Source organism: Pieris napi, chromosome 4, assembly GCF_905475465.1.
Source record: "Pieris napi chromosome 4, ilPieNapi1.2, whole genome shotgun sequence".
Classification (NCBI taxonomy): Eukaryota; Metazoa; Arthropoda; class Insecta; order Lepidoptera; family Pieridae; genus Pieris; species Pieris napi.
The window spans coordinates 5156184-5171419 of record NC_062237.1 but is presented as its reverse complement, the minus strand read 5'-3'; the positions used below and the strand labels follow the sequence as shown (position 1 = coordinate 5171419).

General features: G+C 35.9%; 1 protein-coding gene across 7 annotated transcripts in view; it reads left to right on the top strand.

Annotated features, from left to right (window-relative positions):
- The window catches only part of LOC125048633 (regulating synaptic membrane exocytosis protein 1), a 94258-nt gene extending 79368 nt beyond the window's left edge, over positions 1-14890 (top strand). For 5 of the 7 annotated variants that reach the window (XM_047647407.1, XM_047647409.1, XM_047647405.1 and 2 more), the window contains exons 9-20: positions 1183-1433; positions 4368-4492; positions 4701-4866; positions 6123-6181; positions 8179-8369; positions 8670-8844; positions 9330-9483; positions 9980-10162; positions 10379-10534; positions 11994-12190; positions 12264-12422; positions 12539-14890. In XM_047647407.1, coding sequence (XP_047503363.1) covers positions 1183-1433; positions 4368-4492; positions 4701-4866; positions 6123-6181; positions 8179-8369; positions 8670-8844; positions 9330-9483; positions 9980-10162; positions 10379-10534; positions 11994-12190; positions 12264-12422; positions 12539-12724 — 2002 coding nt within the window. In that variant the 3' untranslated portion in view covers positions 12725-14890. Of the gene's footprint in view, positions 1-1182; positions 1434-4367; positions 4493-4700; positions 4867-6122; positions 6182-8178; positions 8370-8669; positions 8845-9329; positions 9484-9979; positions 10163-10378; positions 10535-10855; positions 12191-12263; positions 12423-12538 lie in introns of those variants that run through there. The other 2 variants (XM_047647410.1, XM_047647411.1) reach the window with 2 other exon arrangements.
- The last annotated feature ends 346 nt before the right edge of the window (positions 14891-15236 follow it).

Here is a 15236-nt window from a genome sequence, read left to right as displayed (position 1 = left end):
TAAAAAAAACTAAAAAACACGCTTTTGAAGCACATCAAACTAAAAAGTGAACAATAATTGCTAATTTAGGCTGAAAATGGTAATGAACAAAAAATACTGGTATTATTGTGAAAAAGCGTGGGGCGCTCTGTGCCATATTTTTCGTCTATCGAGCAACCCACGCATTTTCACAATAATACTAGTATTTTTTGTTGTGCTTCAAAAGCGTGTTTTTTAGTTTTTTTTAACTTTTATTTATTATTATTTTATTCTATTTTAGTTACTACCTAAACTTATGTCTATGATTTTTTAATTAATGTAATTTGTAATGTGTCCCAAGAAGGCAATAATGTGTAATGATGCTTACATACAGTTAATTAAATTGTCAAAGACAACACAATTTTATGACTAATGACCACGCTTTAGTTAATTACAGTTATTGATTTTGTTATATAAATTTGTAACTCCTCGTGTTTTATTACTTATCTTACCGACTCTCATTATTGATATGAACTTATTAATGCAATATTTATGATTAAATAAACTCTTTTTAAATATTACTGCAACGGTATTTTAATGAGCTTCAGTGACATTTTCAATAGCATATAATATTTATATCTAGTGTCATTGAGCTGGAACCTCGTAGCTTTACAAATGATTGACTTTGAAATCGCTCTACACGGCTTTTAACAGCATTGAATTGATCGCAATTATAAATTATATCCGTTTCAAGTATTTGAGGCAACTGATTCCAATTAATTTTTTTTAAATTGTATTTTAAGAGTCATTTACTTCTTAGAGTTATGTTATACAGAAATTATTTAAATCAATCCTTTTTTATTTGGTATTTATTATAACCCTTTACTTTTTATATATTTTTACGGGATTTAAACTTACACCAACACAATGTTACAGTACTATAACGTAAGCATGTTTGCCTACAGATGAAAAGCAGAACTATTGTTAAGTAATAGTTATTAATAATGCAGTCTATAAATAATCAAGAGGAAACCACTATAAATAAAATAGAAAAGGGTCTATATTTAAATTTGTACTGGAACCAGTGCAGACTCATTAAGTCTCACCATTTCATTTTACATATGAAGAACCTAGTTATTAGTTATTAGGTTGTTATGGTATTGATAATTGTTTAATCACCTGCATAAAGCAAGTATCGTTTTTATATGTATTATATATCACCAGACCCGACATAGCCGCCTTACAGCAGCGTACAGGAGCTTTAAGTGCAATGGCAGCATTGGCGTCACGGACATCTGATTCTACTGAGTCCTTGGTGTCGTCATCTGCGGCTGCTGCTGCTGCTGCCGCGGCTGCTGCTGCGAGACAAATGTCCGTCGACGCTGAAGCCATCAAAATAGTGATACACGATGTTGATGATCATACTCCACGGAGAGTGACATTGCGGCGTGACCCCAACGATAAAGGACATAGATGTATGTTTGTTTCTAATATCTAAAGCTATTTTTATTTGCAAGGACGGAAAGGTTAGGCCTAGGAAGTATCTCACTTTATCATTCATTTTCAATGAATACTATTTTAAATAAATAATGTAATCTTTTATTGGAACAAAAATATATTAGTTATAGTATTAAAAAATTTATTGACAACGTCGCGTCATTTAAAAGTTTCGTGATAACTAAAAAGTCATGTCTACACGTATAGTAGGGGAGCCCAAGATGCTAAATGGGGATTTACTCGAGCGTCATAAAGACCTATTGGGTTGCGAAGCTAAGATAATTAAAAGAATAAAATGTTATATAAAAAAAAAAACGTTTCATCGGTGGGGGAGCGGCAATAGTCTTTCGTAAATGTAAAAAAAAATGTGCCATGGACATACTCGAGCGCGTCAGATATAGATAGCATCCATGTCCTACGTTTTTAAATAATGTACGTTTGTTAATCTGATTGTTTGCATGGTGGGGGGTGGTCGTGGTGGTGGTTGAAAATGAATAAAAAGAACGAGAGTTGTTTGAAATTTATTTATATTTTCAAAAAAAAAATTGTGTAAATATTATGACAATGGCCATTCAAAATAAAAATTAGTCATAGAAAAAGTGAAATAGTAACTAAATCATACATATTAGTGCAAAAAAGATTTGGCAATTATTTTGTTCCTTAATTGGTCTTACATACGAAGTATGAAATTTAACAATTTCAAAGAGTGCCAAATTGGATGACTGGGAGTCGTTAAACTTCTAATTGTGTTAAGCACTTTCGCACTAACATAATTACAAGTTCCATACATAATATATGTAATAAAATCCGTCTGACTTTTTAAACTACTAAAAAATCTACTAACATATATTGCTATATTACTCAAGTTTTATCCGTTTAGGACGCATTGTATTATTAAAATTGAAGTATGTATGTACGTATTAAGTTAGAAGAAACCATTTCAACTATTTATGTATTAGATCGTATATGTTGGCGTTTTGTTGGCATCAGCCATTTACTTTCGACATTAAAGTCCACTTTTTAAAGGCTTCTGATTGGTTCGGCCGCTCAACCGAACTAAAGGTGATATCAGACGGTTCATTTTTTGTTCATTTTCACCTTTCATTCGGTACATTTCACTCGAAATGAAATGTCTGAACAAAAAATGAAACACGAGTGCCGAATGAATTCATTAGTGAACCGATCCAACAGTGTTGGATATTGGCATCCGGTATCTTTCATTCTCACTCCGAATGAACGAGAAATGAACGGTCTGAACACTGAGAGAACGTTCATTCGGATTCGGCCATTTTGTTACGAGTCCTGTAGCCGACGGACATCACATTGTCGACGAAGTTATAACTTTTTTTAACTTTTCTTCAAATTTACTTTCATCCATTCGAAGATGATTACAATATGAATCAGGATCTTCAACGGCTAGTTCTCTCAACAATGTATTGGAAGCTCCTAATAAATTTCTTCTTTCAATCCATGGTCGCACCCACCACCGTCGACGTTTTCTTTGCTTCTTTTTTGTCAACTCTTTGATTAAATGATCACAAATTAAACTAACTCCAAGACGTACGACTTCATTCGATGACATATTTAAAAGAAAGAACAATGAATGTTCATTTCTGTATCATTTCGTCAAAGCCGTGTGAACATAGAATGAAAAAAAATGAAGCATTCACTCGAGTGAACAATCATTCGAGTGAACCGTCTGATATCACCTTAAGCGCTTCACCAACCAGTTCCCATATATATAGCAACCAGAATTTGTAATAAAGAGGTTTCGTGACATTTCGTGTACTCGTTCCACGACCGAACCCGAATCGACCACAGAGTCAAACGGCAGTCATAGAAACAAGTGTCAAAGATTACTTTAATATTTATTATCAATAAGTTTTAAATGTTTAAAGTGATATGATAATTAATATTAATTATTGACTTTAATTAATAATAATAATGACTATGGAGTCATTGTTATTATCGACCATTGAATAGTCGTTAATTTACAGATCTAGCAACATTGACAAATAGACCATTCGTATTAACGGCTTCGTAATTTGACTTTGACATTATTAAATGACAATGACAGCCGACACCATTTCTTGAATATAAATAATAAAGACTACAGACTATCAAATAGTCCTTAATTTGCAGATCCATTAATATTGGTAAATAAAATAAACCATATAACGGTTTTGAACTAATTTTACCCCGATATTACCAAATGATGATGAAATGACAATAGCAGCTGATCAACACCATTTCTTAAACATAAATAATAAATGCTATGAATTTACCACAGACTATCAATCCTTAATATTATTTATTATTATCTTTAAAAATATTTATTTACTTGAATTAAATATCAATCTTTATATTTATGTAACAATATAACCATTATATATATCAATTTGCGCCCACATATACTATCTTTATAGTACACTTTTAATATACTTATATATAAAAAGGTTTCAAATTCTTCTTTCACCTAAACTGTTTTTAATTCTTACAGTAGTATCAAAATGTAGATGTTCCGAATTTTAAACAATCTGAAACATACTACTCATTTAAACAAAATGCAATTTTAAACTTAAAAATCAAACGGCGCTACAATCTTTGAGGACTGGGTTTCAGATTTCTGTATAAGCTTCCTCAAGATGATTTTCTTTACCGTACGAGGGAGAAAGTATAAAAAAAAGAAAGAAAGTAAGTCCATTGGTGCACACCCAATTTGAACCTTGACCTCAGGAATGAGAGTCGCATGGTACTTCACCAAACGCAAGTCACTAGGCTTTAAAAATCTTCTATAAAAAGTTATTTTATTTATGTATTTATATTTAAAAATAAGTTAAATAGATTGATATAGATTAAGTCATACTGTATCATATTATTACACTAGGTTTAAAACATTGATATCTTTGCAGCGCGTGGTTTCGGTATGCGCGTGGTAGGAGGCAAGCCAGATGTAAGTGGTCGGCGCGAAGCTGTCATTGTATGGACGGTACCAGGTGGACCAGCTGATCTGGCGGGACTACAGCAGGGAGATAAGGTGAGTAAGAGACAATGAAATGAGAAAAGCACAATTTGCTAATTATCTAGAAGCGGAGACTGAAGGACTTGGTTATATTAGACTTATTTATTCTTATACTTTTTATTATATATATTTAATTCGCTCATAGCCTTGGGGCTGATTGCAAATAACCGCAGAATTTTTTTTTTATCCTTATACAGTTTATTTACAATAAATAAATGTACAGGTTTTAGAATGGTGCGGGGTATCCCTAACAGAGCGTAGTTTTGAGGAAGTATGCGCTGTGTTAGAACGAGGGGGGGACTCGGTAGAATTGCTGGTTGAACCTGCTCATCAGATTGAGGAACCACCTACGCCAGCAGCCTTGCCACCACATCATCACGCGCTTTATGGTAAGTCATTACTGTAATTAATTATATATTTTCAGCTTACGTTTGGATATTGCGATTCGGTTCGTGGCGTATTCGTTAAAACAGACATTACGAAGGTTACATTGGAATAACACATTAATTTTCCTGTGTTAAAACATATTTCAATGTTCGTTTCATTCATTTTATTTTTGTATGCAAGTTGGTGATCACGTGTTTTTCAAAGAAATTGTTTTATTTATATAATGAAACGCAGGATTAGGATATATATAGGCCGTAATACATGTACTACCTCCAACATATGTATAAGAGTCAGTGCTAAGAAGCTATCCGAAAATGTGCCCCAGGCATGAGACGAGGTAATCAATTTCAAAGTACGCGTAAATTAGTTGCCGACCTCAAAGGTCAACAACCTAGAACTGAAGTTTATATAAAGTACTTGTCGTTATATAAGATTATCTCTTTGATCTCTCTGTGTAAAAAATCAAACAATATTTACAGAACCTATTCAAAATGTTTGTTGAATTATCTTAATTGCTTTACAATATAAAAAAAAATATATATATATTTTTTTTTTTATACCAGAGTCATATCCTGCTAGGTGAAAAGTAACGTTAATGCAAGAAACGAATGCATAATTGTATTTTGGTTAAATTTCATAACAATATTTTTTGTAGTTATACAATTAAACATGATTCAAGTTACTGTATTGTAGTTTCACAACTAAATCGAGTAATATTAGTTCACAAACTTATTATAATTCACGAGATACTCAAAACAAACAATATTAATTCAACCCTTATTTTCTTTTAATTAAGTCGTAAAACACTTGAATTTTAGACTAGTTTTATTTTGTCGAAGTATCATCTATTTTTATATAAATAAAATCTTTGAAATTTAAGGTATTTTTTGCATTTCCTTTAGAAACTACTAAATATCTCATTAATTCATGTTCAAAATGGTAACTTCCTCGTTGTTGTGATACAAATTTAGATTAAAACCATTTTCAGGTCTTAAACAATCAACGTTTATTTTTTTTAAATATAAGCATTGATTTGTTGAAATAGGCGTATTCTAGTATAAGTGGTATGGTCAAAATAGTATAATTGACAATTTTCAGTCGGACAAGTCTTTAATCCTAACCAAACGACAGTCCACGCCATTATAACTTTTAAGTGTATGAAAATACAAACCATTCTGAAACACCGTGTATCAATTCCAATTCTCCATAACAAGGTTTTGTATGAGATTAGAGAATAACAAATACCTTTGATCCACAGAGCCCGAAACGGACAAATCACCGTCGTCGCCGACCCGACGGAAATTGCCGAAAACCCCGGTATAATACCCATACAGGCTTTAATTGTAATATGTGTTGTGAGCAAAGAGTAAAGACGTTTATGGACTATGTAGATACGTCACTCGGTACCTTCTCCACTGCGCTTCAATGCCACCCATGATTACTGGATCATAGTACTCTTCATCTTCTAAAATGTAAATATAGGTAGATCATGTTAACAATTACAATATAAAATGGTCCATTAATCAATTAATACCTAATTATTCTTTATCTTGTAGATTATTTGATTATTAAATTGTAACTCGTTGATGTAAAGATTTCTCTGTTAATTTTCCGAAGCGCAAGAGATGGTCCGTTCCGCTGTGATAATGTAGCACTGCTCCTACATCTTCCACTCTATTTGTAAGAGAATGTTTCTATTTACTATGGTAGGTGTAACTATTCGAATTTGTTAACTATTTAGATAAAGGAACTATGTTTAATTAAGATGTTTATCTATACTTTACGGTTTGTTTGTTATTTATTGTTATACGTTACCATTTGTATTACCCGTTCGAGGCGAGTGTGAAAAAATTCTACCTATAATTATTTTCAGATTTTTATTTTTTCTATCACCCCACCGATTTCATATTCTGAACAACATTGCTGAGAGAAGTTTAGGGACTGAACATTCAATATAGGAGCGATAAATCTATACGTAAGTGTAGACGCGCAAGCGCACCTTAGTGCTCGATGGTAGCGTAGGACATCGACATACACGATGCTGTATGGACACACAGATTACAGACCGTAGTCTCGCTAGAACCTAACGCTTGAGCTTAAAGAGGACTTAGTTATCACCCACTTCAAAGATAGTTCTCAGCATATGGTTTCAGTAACAGAAACCGTTAATATTCATACACGCAAAACAAAACAAAAGAAACAATGGATGGGACCTACAAAATAATGCAACACGAGCCGAGGTGAGAACAGTAGCGAAAGCACTTGGTCTGGAAGCAGCATCTGTTTGTTCCGTCCTGTCTTGAACAAGTGTCTGTACCGAGTCTTGCTATAGCGTAGTGTGATGCACAATGTTCCGAGTCGCTCGCAATAGAATTTAGGGGCTTTGGGCGTTGAAGGCCCCGCGAGACGAAAACCTTGAGCGACAGGCGCGCACTACCGCTTACGTGATGTGACGTCATGTACATACCGACTCGTGCTTCAACCGTTTCACACTCAACTAACTCATAATATGCATGTAACATGGTCAATTATAGGTTTTCAAAGCCAATATAAATTATGACTTACTCCGCTACCCCGAGGTCTAAAGCCGAAAACGTTACCTTTAATACGAAAAGTAATATTAAAAAATTCACAATACAGCTAGAAGTGTCCTTTTCCAAACGACGCATTAAAATTGTTAGGAACTGTGTAGTCCTATAGAAGATGCACATGCATAAAGGCTATAGTTCGCTTCATAAAATATTCAGTCTCAATTGGAATTACTTATAGACAGAATATAGTAGATGCTATTAATGCAAAAATATTAGAATATTAATTAGTTTAGATATTACTCGGACCATATTAAATTCTTAGAAGAGCATAAAATGTCAACATAAAATTCGGCTTATCAACCGTTCAGCATGATCAGCTTTATGCATGGCGGACGAGAACGTCAGATTTTATTACTTATTGTATGGAAAGCCTAAGCCCGAGCATGTTATTTTAATGACTTTGTGAGTAAACAAACTCACAATATTAAATGCATTGCAAGTTAAACCGAGTTATAAAGAATTCTCGCTGGTGAAAATAGACAGTCGTCTGCATGTTACGGTTGAATGACGCATACCCAGGAAATGTTCATTTAGATTTTCCTATAAATCCTTTTATTTAATTTCGTTTCGTCCCTTTTCTATATTTTGGTCAAAAAACGTGTCTGATGAGTATGTGCAATGTGGTTTTTATTTATGAAACACCTTTTAGACAGCATAGAGTACCACATTGTATATACTCTCCGCCTTTATATCTTAGACATTGATAGATCGATGTGTACGTAGGAACAGGAGAGAGCCGAGCGGGCAAGAGAGCGGCCACCTGCGCGTGCTCAGCTACAAGTCTGGTTCGAGTGTGACTTGCGCAAGCTCATCATACTCTTAATCGCGGCTGATGATCTGCCTCCACGTGACCACACTTTAGGCTATGGAGATGAACCTGAAGCGTTCGCCAGGATACGGCTTTTGCCATCGCTGTAAATACGCTTTTGTTACATCCATTTATCTCAAAATCGCAAATCTCAATCGGTATTAGTGTAAGCTGCATTCAAATAAACAAAATATTTCACTTATATCAAAACGCTCATAACCTTTTACATTTTGAAACTTGTCTTTGACTTGCATGTTACGCGAGAGGCATTTATTAACAATAAGACCTTTAATCAAAAGATAAAGGTTTCATTCTCTTCAGAACATTGTAAGCTAGTTTCGACGCGTTATCATCACCTTCATGTATTAATAAAATATGGTATTATAATTATATATTCGTATTTTAGGGAGAGTTGTCCACCAGTAGAGACAGACCCTGCATCCGCATCGTGCAGTCCCGTGTGGAACGCTACACTTGGATTCGGTGGGCTCACAGCAGACTTACTGGCAGGACGAGCGCTTGAACTCACTTTGTGGGACGCGTGTCCGGGAATTGATCCTGTACTTATTGCCGAATGTACCGTGAGTATATAAACAGACTTCGTAAATAATTATTTACTTTATGCTAATATCCTAATAAATATTACCATAATTTTTTCTGATATTAACACGATTGTGCCTATTATTGTAAATATATTTTATTTATGTTTAATTTATTCCAACGACATGCATTATAAGGTAATTATTGTTTGGTTATGGACACTCAGATTTCCAAAACTGACAATATTTTTTTATCATACAATCTTCGGCATTCGCTAAAATTTTATTACTTATAACAGGTACTTTATGTAAAAGTTATCCAATAAGACCTATTATTTATAAAATATTTCTATAAATAGTGATCTTTAGCGATTTTGTACAACATTTTACTTCTGTTTTTTTGTACCCTACAGCCGTATTTGTTTTTCATCATAGTATAGATAACCTGGGCACGTAGGTTATAAATAAAAGTTATATTATTAATGAAACTGTGCGAGTATTGTGTCTACTCCATGCCCCAATTACAGATGGACCTAGAAAAAGCGTTTGCTGAAGAGCTTGCAGTTTGGTGGACCTTGGAGGAACGCGGGTCTCGTTCTGCCAATGCATCTCCAAGGTCTTCCCTTTCGGGAGCACGGGCTTTGCGTCGCGGGGAATTCGCTTCACAACGATCTGTGTCAGGTATTATTGCGAGGAAGAGTATTGAGACTGCAAAAATATGTTTTTTTGTTTGAAAATTAGGATATTTCGTAAGCCGATCGCAGAACTAATCATTTGTGCTGTGTAGCCATCTATATATTCCATTAATATATAAATAAATTAAGTGCACAGAACATTATTAGAACTGACCAAACGGTGGTAACCTGGAATGGTATATCTGACATGTGGCTCAAGCACAGATTGCAGCTGGAAAAATTCTGCGAGAGAATTATCAAATATATGATGCTGTTCCCGCCGGCCAGATGACATCAAACCCACCAGACCTAGCTGTCCAAGGATCAAGGATCTGTCCGATCGCGTGGATGGTGTGACATAAAGGGTCCTAATAAAAAGAAAACAATTTTATCGCTATTTTTACTGTGGTTACAATACGGCATATTTTGTATGTTAATTTTATTAATAATATCTTAACGATAACTCTCCAGATATTTTCCTACTACCGAAAAATTATTTTCAGATGACGTAGATTCTATTGGCGAATGTGCGTCACTGCTGCACCCTGATCACGCGTGGGTGGCGGGATCTCGTCGTGGCTCCTCTCAATCTGAAACTCTAGAGGTGGAAGTATACCAACTGGGAAAAGATTTCTCTCGATCCTTGCCTGGTTCCCGTCGATCCTCCTTCCAACAACAAGATAAAGGTTCGGTATAGAATTAGTATATTTTTATCTATTTAGTTTAAATTCTATTTAATTGTTTTTCACATTGGATACACACCATTGCTTTATTGTCTTCTGGTATTTTGTTTACTCAAATATCACATATAGAAAACAGTTTTGTATTGCAAAGCATTCGAAATCTGAATGATTTTGTTAACAGTTGTAAAAGTATTGTAAAAGTATATTGCAACACCTTAGATGGCGTGAGTGAGGGTAGCTCGGTGTGCATCCCTCGTCGCGAGAGGCGTCGGTCGTCGTGTGTGCGACGCGACCCCGACGACATTATGCGGTCCCTTCGCGCCGTCAAGGGTGAGCTCGGGCGCACGCTCTCGCTGTCTGGCTCCACTGCACGACGTGAGTCACGTTTACACTTGTACTTGCTCTACACCCTCTTCCTGTCACTTCTTCTATCTTTCCTTCGTTCACCGCATTAGTTAATTTAGAAAAGTATGGAGTTCAGGTAGGCGCTCATATCTCGGCCGGATGTAAATTTCCAAATGTTCGCCTGTCGACGAAGGGATCTTAGCTCAAATAACGATCATTCAATTCCTTGCTCATTTTTCCAAAATGTCTACCTTCCTTCAATAACTTAATGCATCGTGTGAAAATCCGAATCCGCTGGTTAAAATTGAACTGAATGCAAAGTTATGTAGATGTATAAATTTCCCCCAATAGGCCTACCGCCCACCACTAGATAATGCAAACCTTGAGGGTACTGACCTGTACTGTTGTGCTTGTTTGGTCAGCAGCGACGGACCGTTAGCTCCTCGGTAAGCGAAAGCCCGTGCCGTGCATGGGGCTTGTCCGTGCGCGGTTTCGGTGTATACGATCCCTTGTGACGTCCGACGACTGTCCGATTCTCATTTGGGCTCCGCATCAGAGCTGAGCGCTCCCGCGCACCTTGCCGTGTCGAACCACCGTACATTGTGTATGCAAATACACAAGGTAAGGTGGTGGGAGCGGTCGGCGCTGGGTCTCGAGGTGGAATGCGAATCGGCAGCCACGTAGTAGCATGGGTCATATTGCTTGCGCGACGGCCGCGCCCGCACCGTTGAATGTGGCTGCGCCCGATGCTTCTCATCACTTCACTGTGTCTGTCTGTACTGTCCTGACGCATGCCCGGCCGCGGGCGATCACGCTCACTTCATCTGTTTCTGTGTTCCGTCTATTCGGCTACCCGTCTACGTTCATCTCGATGGCATCGTATCGCCTAGGTCAAATGACGAACCTCATCACCTTCGCGAATTCCATTCATTGTTTGAACCGCCTTCTAGTAGACTTCTTGTACATAACCCTTCCGTAGGAAGTAGTCGGTCGGCTCGGTGAACCCGGACAAACCCAGGGCAGTCGAGCGGACGTGCCCGCTTAGGCGCAATAGGCCGCGGGTCGCATCCTCTAGCGCACTCTTCAGCAGTCGCATGACAATACTTCTCTTAACGACACCTCGACTGTTGCGATCAATGGCTGCTCATGACACGGAATGCTTAATACCATCGTAATGAATCGGAGACCGCTTTAAGCAACTATTAGAGCCTCGAATACACTCTAAGCTGCACTCGTTGATATGCTTCTTCTTTCATATGTGTGTTTAGGAGAGATCGACTGATTATGTATTTAAAGACATAGCACGAAGCTGTTTGACGTGCTTATTATGTGTTTATCAATGTTCGATTGAATGGTTCATTCTGAATTTGTTGTATTGTTTGTTTTAATGTGTAAAGAGTTGAATACTGAAGTTGAAAAGATTGGCGACCGTCGCACACGAGGCGGGTGATCTCGCGGGTGTAGTCGTTGGGCAGTTGTTGTGTCGCAGGCACGGCCACGGGTCGCAAAGGCAGCATGTGGGCTGCGGTACCGGCGGCGGCAGCATCGGCGGCCTGCGAGGTGCCCGATGAAGATGACGTGCCACTGGGCCCGGGGCAGATGCCGCCGCGAAACGCCCACTTGCCTCCATTGCATGCCGAGATCAACATCAGCATTATCATGATCAAGGGACAACTGGAGCTTGAGGTAATTCATATTTAAAAGTTTTGAAGGATAATAAAATTAATTATCATATTCTTGTTTTTTCTAACTAATCCAGGTATCGCACGCACGTCGCGTGTACGGTGTAAACGGTGAGGTGCCAGATTCGTACGTCAAATGTTACCTCCGAGATGGAGACAAATGGCTGCATAAACGCAAGACACGAGTCATTCGTCGAACAACTGAGCCACACTTCAAGCAAACACTCAAATATCAGGTCAGTTCACTTTTACAAAGGACTCGATATACAGCCGAATGTACGCAAAAGAAAAATCTAGTGTTGTCAAATTTTTGTTCATTGGTGACAGTTCAAAAGGATTGAATAATTTCCAGGCAAACGAATCGCTTGGTCGTATTCTGGTAGTAATGTTGTGGCAACGTTGCGGAGGTTTCGAGCACAATCTGGCTCTGGGGGGAGCCGAGATTTGTCTCGACAAGTTGACTCTGCCCCAGCGCACGTACGGCTGGTACCCTCTGTTCCCGGCCACCTCGCTCGCGGCCGACGAGTCGCCTGATTGATCCAGAGAGCCGTCGCCGGAACGTAAGGACGACTAGTTCTAAGTCCCGACAGCGACGGCTAATCTTCAGATCAGTCTCCCGATTTGTATGACGACTTACCCGACTAGTCCCTAGTAATGATATGCTGACGCCGTACCGAGTAGCTATTGTACCCGCGATGTGTCCTTCACGATTTCTTCACAACTTGTATTTTTATGTCCCCGATGCGATCCTGCTGATCATAATTGAAGGAGCTTAAAGTTTTGCTTTAGTGAAAGATTTAATATTGTCTTGATCGATGCAAAAAATCGAAAAACGTATCTCTTTAGGAACGAATTCGATGTTTGCCTTGATATATATTTAGGTACGATTTGTAGAAGTTTTATATGTTGTATAGTAGCTTCTAATATGTGATTCTATATTTAATATTCTCCTGTTTACAATATTGATTCATGAACAAATCTTTCACCTGCTAATTGTTATATCTGTTTATGTTATATTTCTCTAAACGTGTAGCATTTAATAATTTTATGTGATAACCCCACTTCGACACTTTGCCTTATACTATTAATAATATATATCTTAAGTGAAACCTAGTTAGTAAGAACATCTAGGTACTATTCTTCCAAGGTTGTGCTTTAGTGAATTTTCCCTACTAATCTAACATTCTTAGATATCATCGTGTCAAAATAAACTGTAAATATTACTTATTTTCCAAAATTTTCTACGCACAACTACTTTCGTGATAACACAAAATCGGCCTTTTATACTATCTAGGGAAATACAATCATTTCATAGTATTTACTCATCTTCATCATGTCAAGTACCGACTCGATATGGTATACCATTAGACATGACTCTTCACTTAGAATATGTGTTAAAGAGTAAGTTTATTAAAGTAAGAAAACGTAGTTCAAATGTACTTGGCTCATAACCCCAAATCGCGCAAATGCGCCAGGCCTAGTTTTATTTATTGTAGAATGATAATAAAATATTTTGAATCGATGTTAGCTTACGATCAAATCTTTGTGTATGGATAATGATAATGTACATCTTATATAAATATATGAAACGCCCACTCCGTGTTCTTCCAAACAATGCTTAGAGACTAGCTTGACAATATTTTCTGTGCCCTACTAGATACCTACTTTAACTATTTGCTACCTTATGTCAAACCGTGACCTTATACTTGTTCAGCAATAATATAACGATTTAGATGTAATTTCTTATAAACTTGCCTTCGTAGAGAAATTTTAAATCTCTATTATGCTCATATTATAAGGGATTCAATATTTTGTTTGCTATATATTTTATGAGCAGATAAATGTATATTGTCTATCAAGTATCATATCCTACAAAAGAAAATTTATGTATAGACGAAATTTATAAAAATAGCAATATAGCAAACTTTAACCACTTATCAAAACAATAAATACCTACATATCTTGGTAAGGATCCATCATTTTTTTGAAAATTATATTACAAAAAGAAAATTGAAGATTTTATAACGATAACCCAAAGAGAGAGATATTTTAAGATACCACATTAATGAGATTTAATCCTAATAATATTATGTATTTCTTTAATTTATTAAATGCTATTGTAAAATATATTTATTATTATATTATTTAATAAAAAAAAATATATAGATGTTAAATCGATCAAATTCTAATGAACGTTGGAATCGGTCAAATCATTTACGCTTACTATTTTAATATTTTAGTGTAACAAATAATCTATATAAGATATTGTAATAAATATTTAGTAATAGTGCCTCCTATAAAATTCATTGCCACTTCCCCAAAGAATCCTGACTACATATCTATAATAAACCTATTGTGTACCTGTGACATATTGATGTGATACAAATATCATATTTTCGAATCAGATATCTTCATATAGTCTAATATTTACAAATAAATTTTCTTACCTATATCTTTTCTTTAAAGTAATTTGATGTGAGGTTTTCGGTATGAATACTCTGACTATCGAACTTATATAACATTTAATAGCAGCAGTAAAATTTAAACATTCTAAATGTATTTGTCTTCGTGATATTTTTAATGGCTAAATGCAATATTCATAGCGAAAACTAAACAAGCTCTTGTACGTAACGTATGTGTGTAATAGTATAATAAATATTTAATATTACTTAATAAATGTGATAAAATCTGATATTATAGTGAACTTGTGTTTTATTTAATTTTCCAAATTTTTCTACAACTCGGTAACCAGCCAGCGATGATTGATCCTATTTTAAAAAAAAATTATTCCTACTTCCATATCAAACATTCGAATTATAAACGTACCACAATTATTAAACAGGACAAATCCAATTTTACTACCTCCTCAAAGAGACTCTATTTTTAATGATTATATCCATTACCAATAAAAACAAATAAATAACACAAAGAAACTGTGTAGAAGGAACGCCAATGTCCTGTTATTCACATATAAAATATATTTATTGTTATATTTTACAGAGCCCGCTTTAGAGCATGTGTATTATATTAATTATAGGGTATTTCAACAA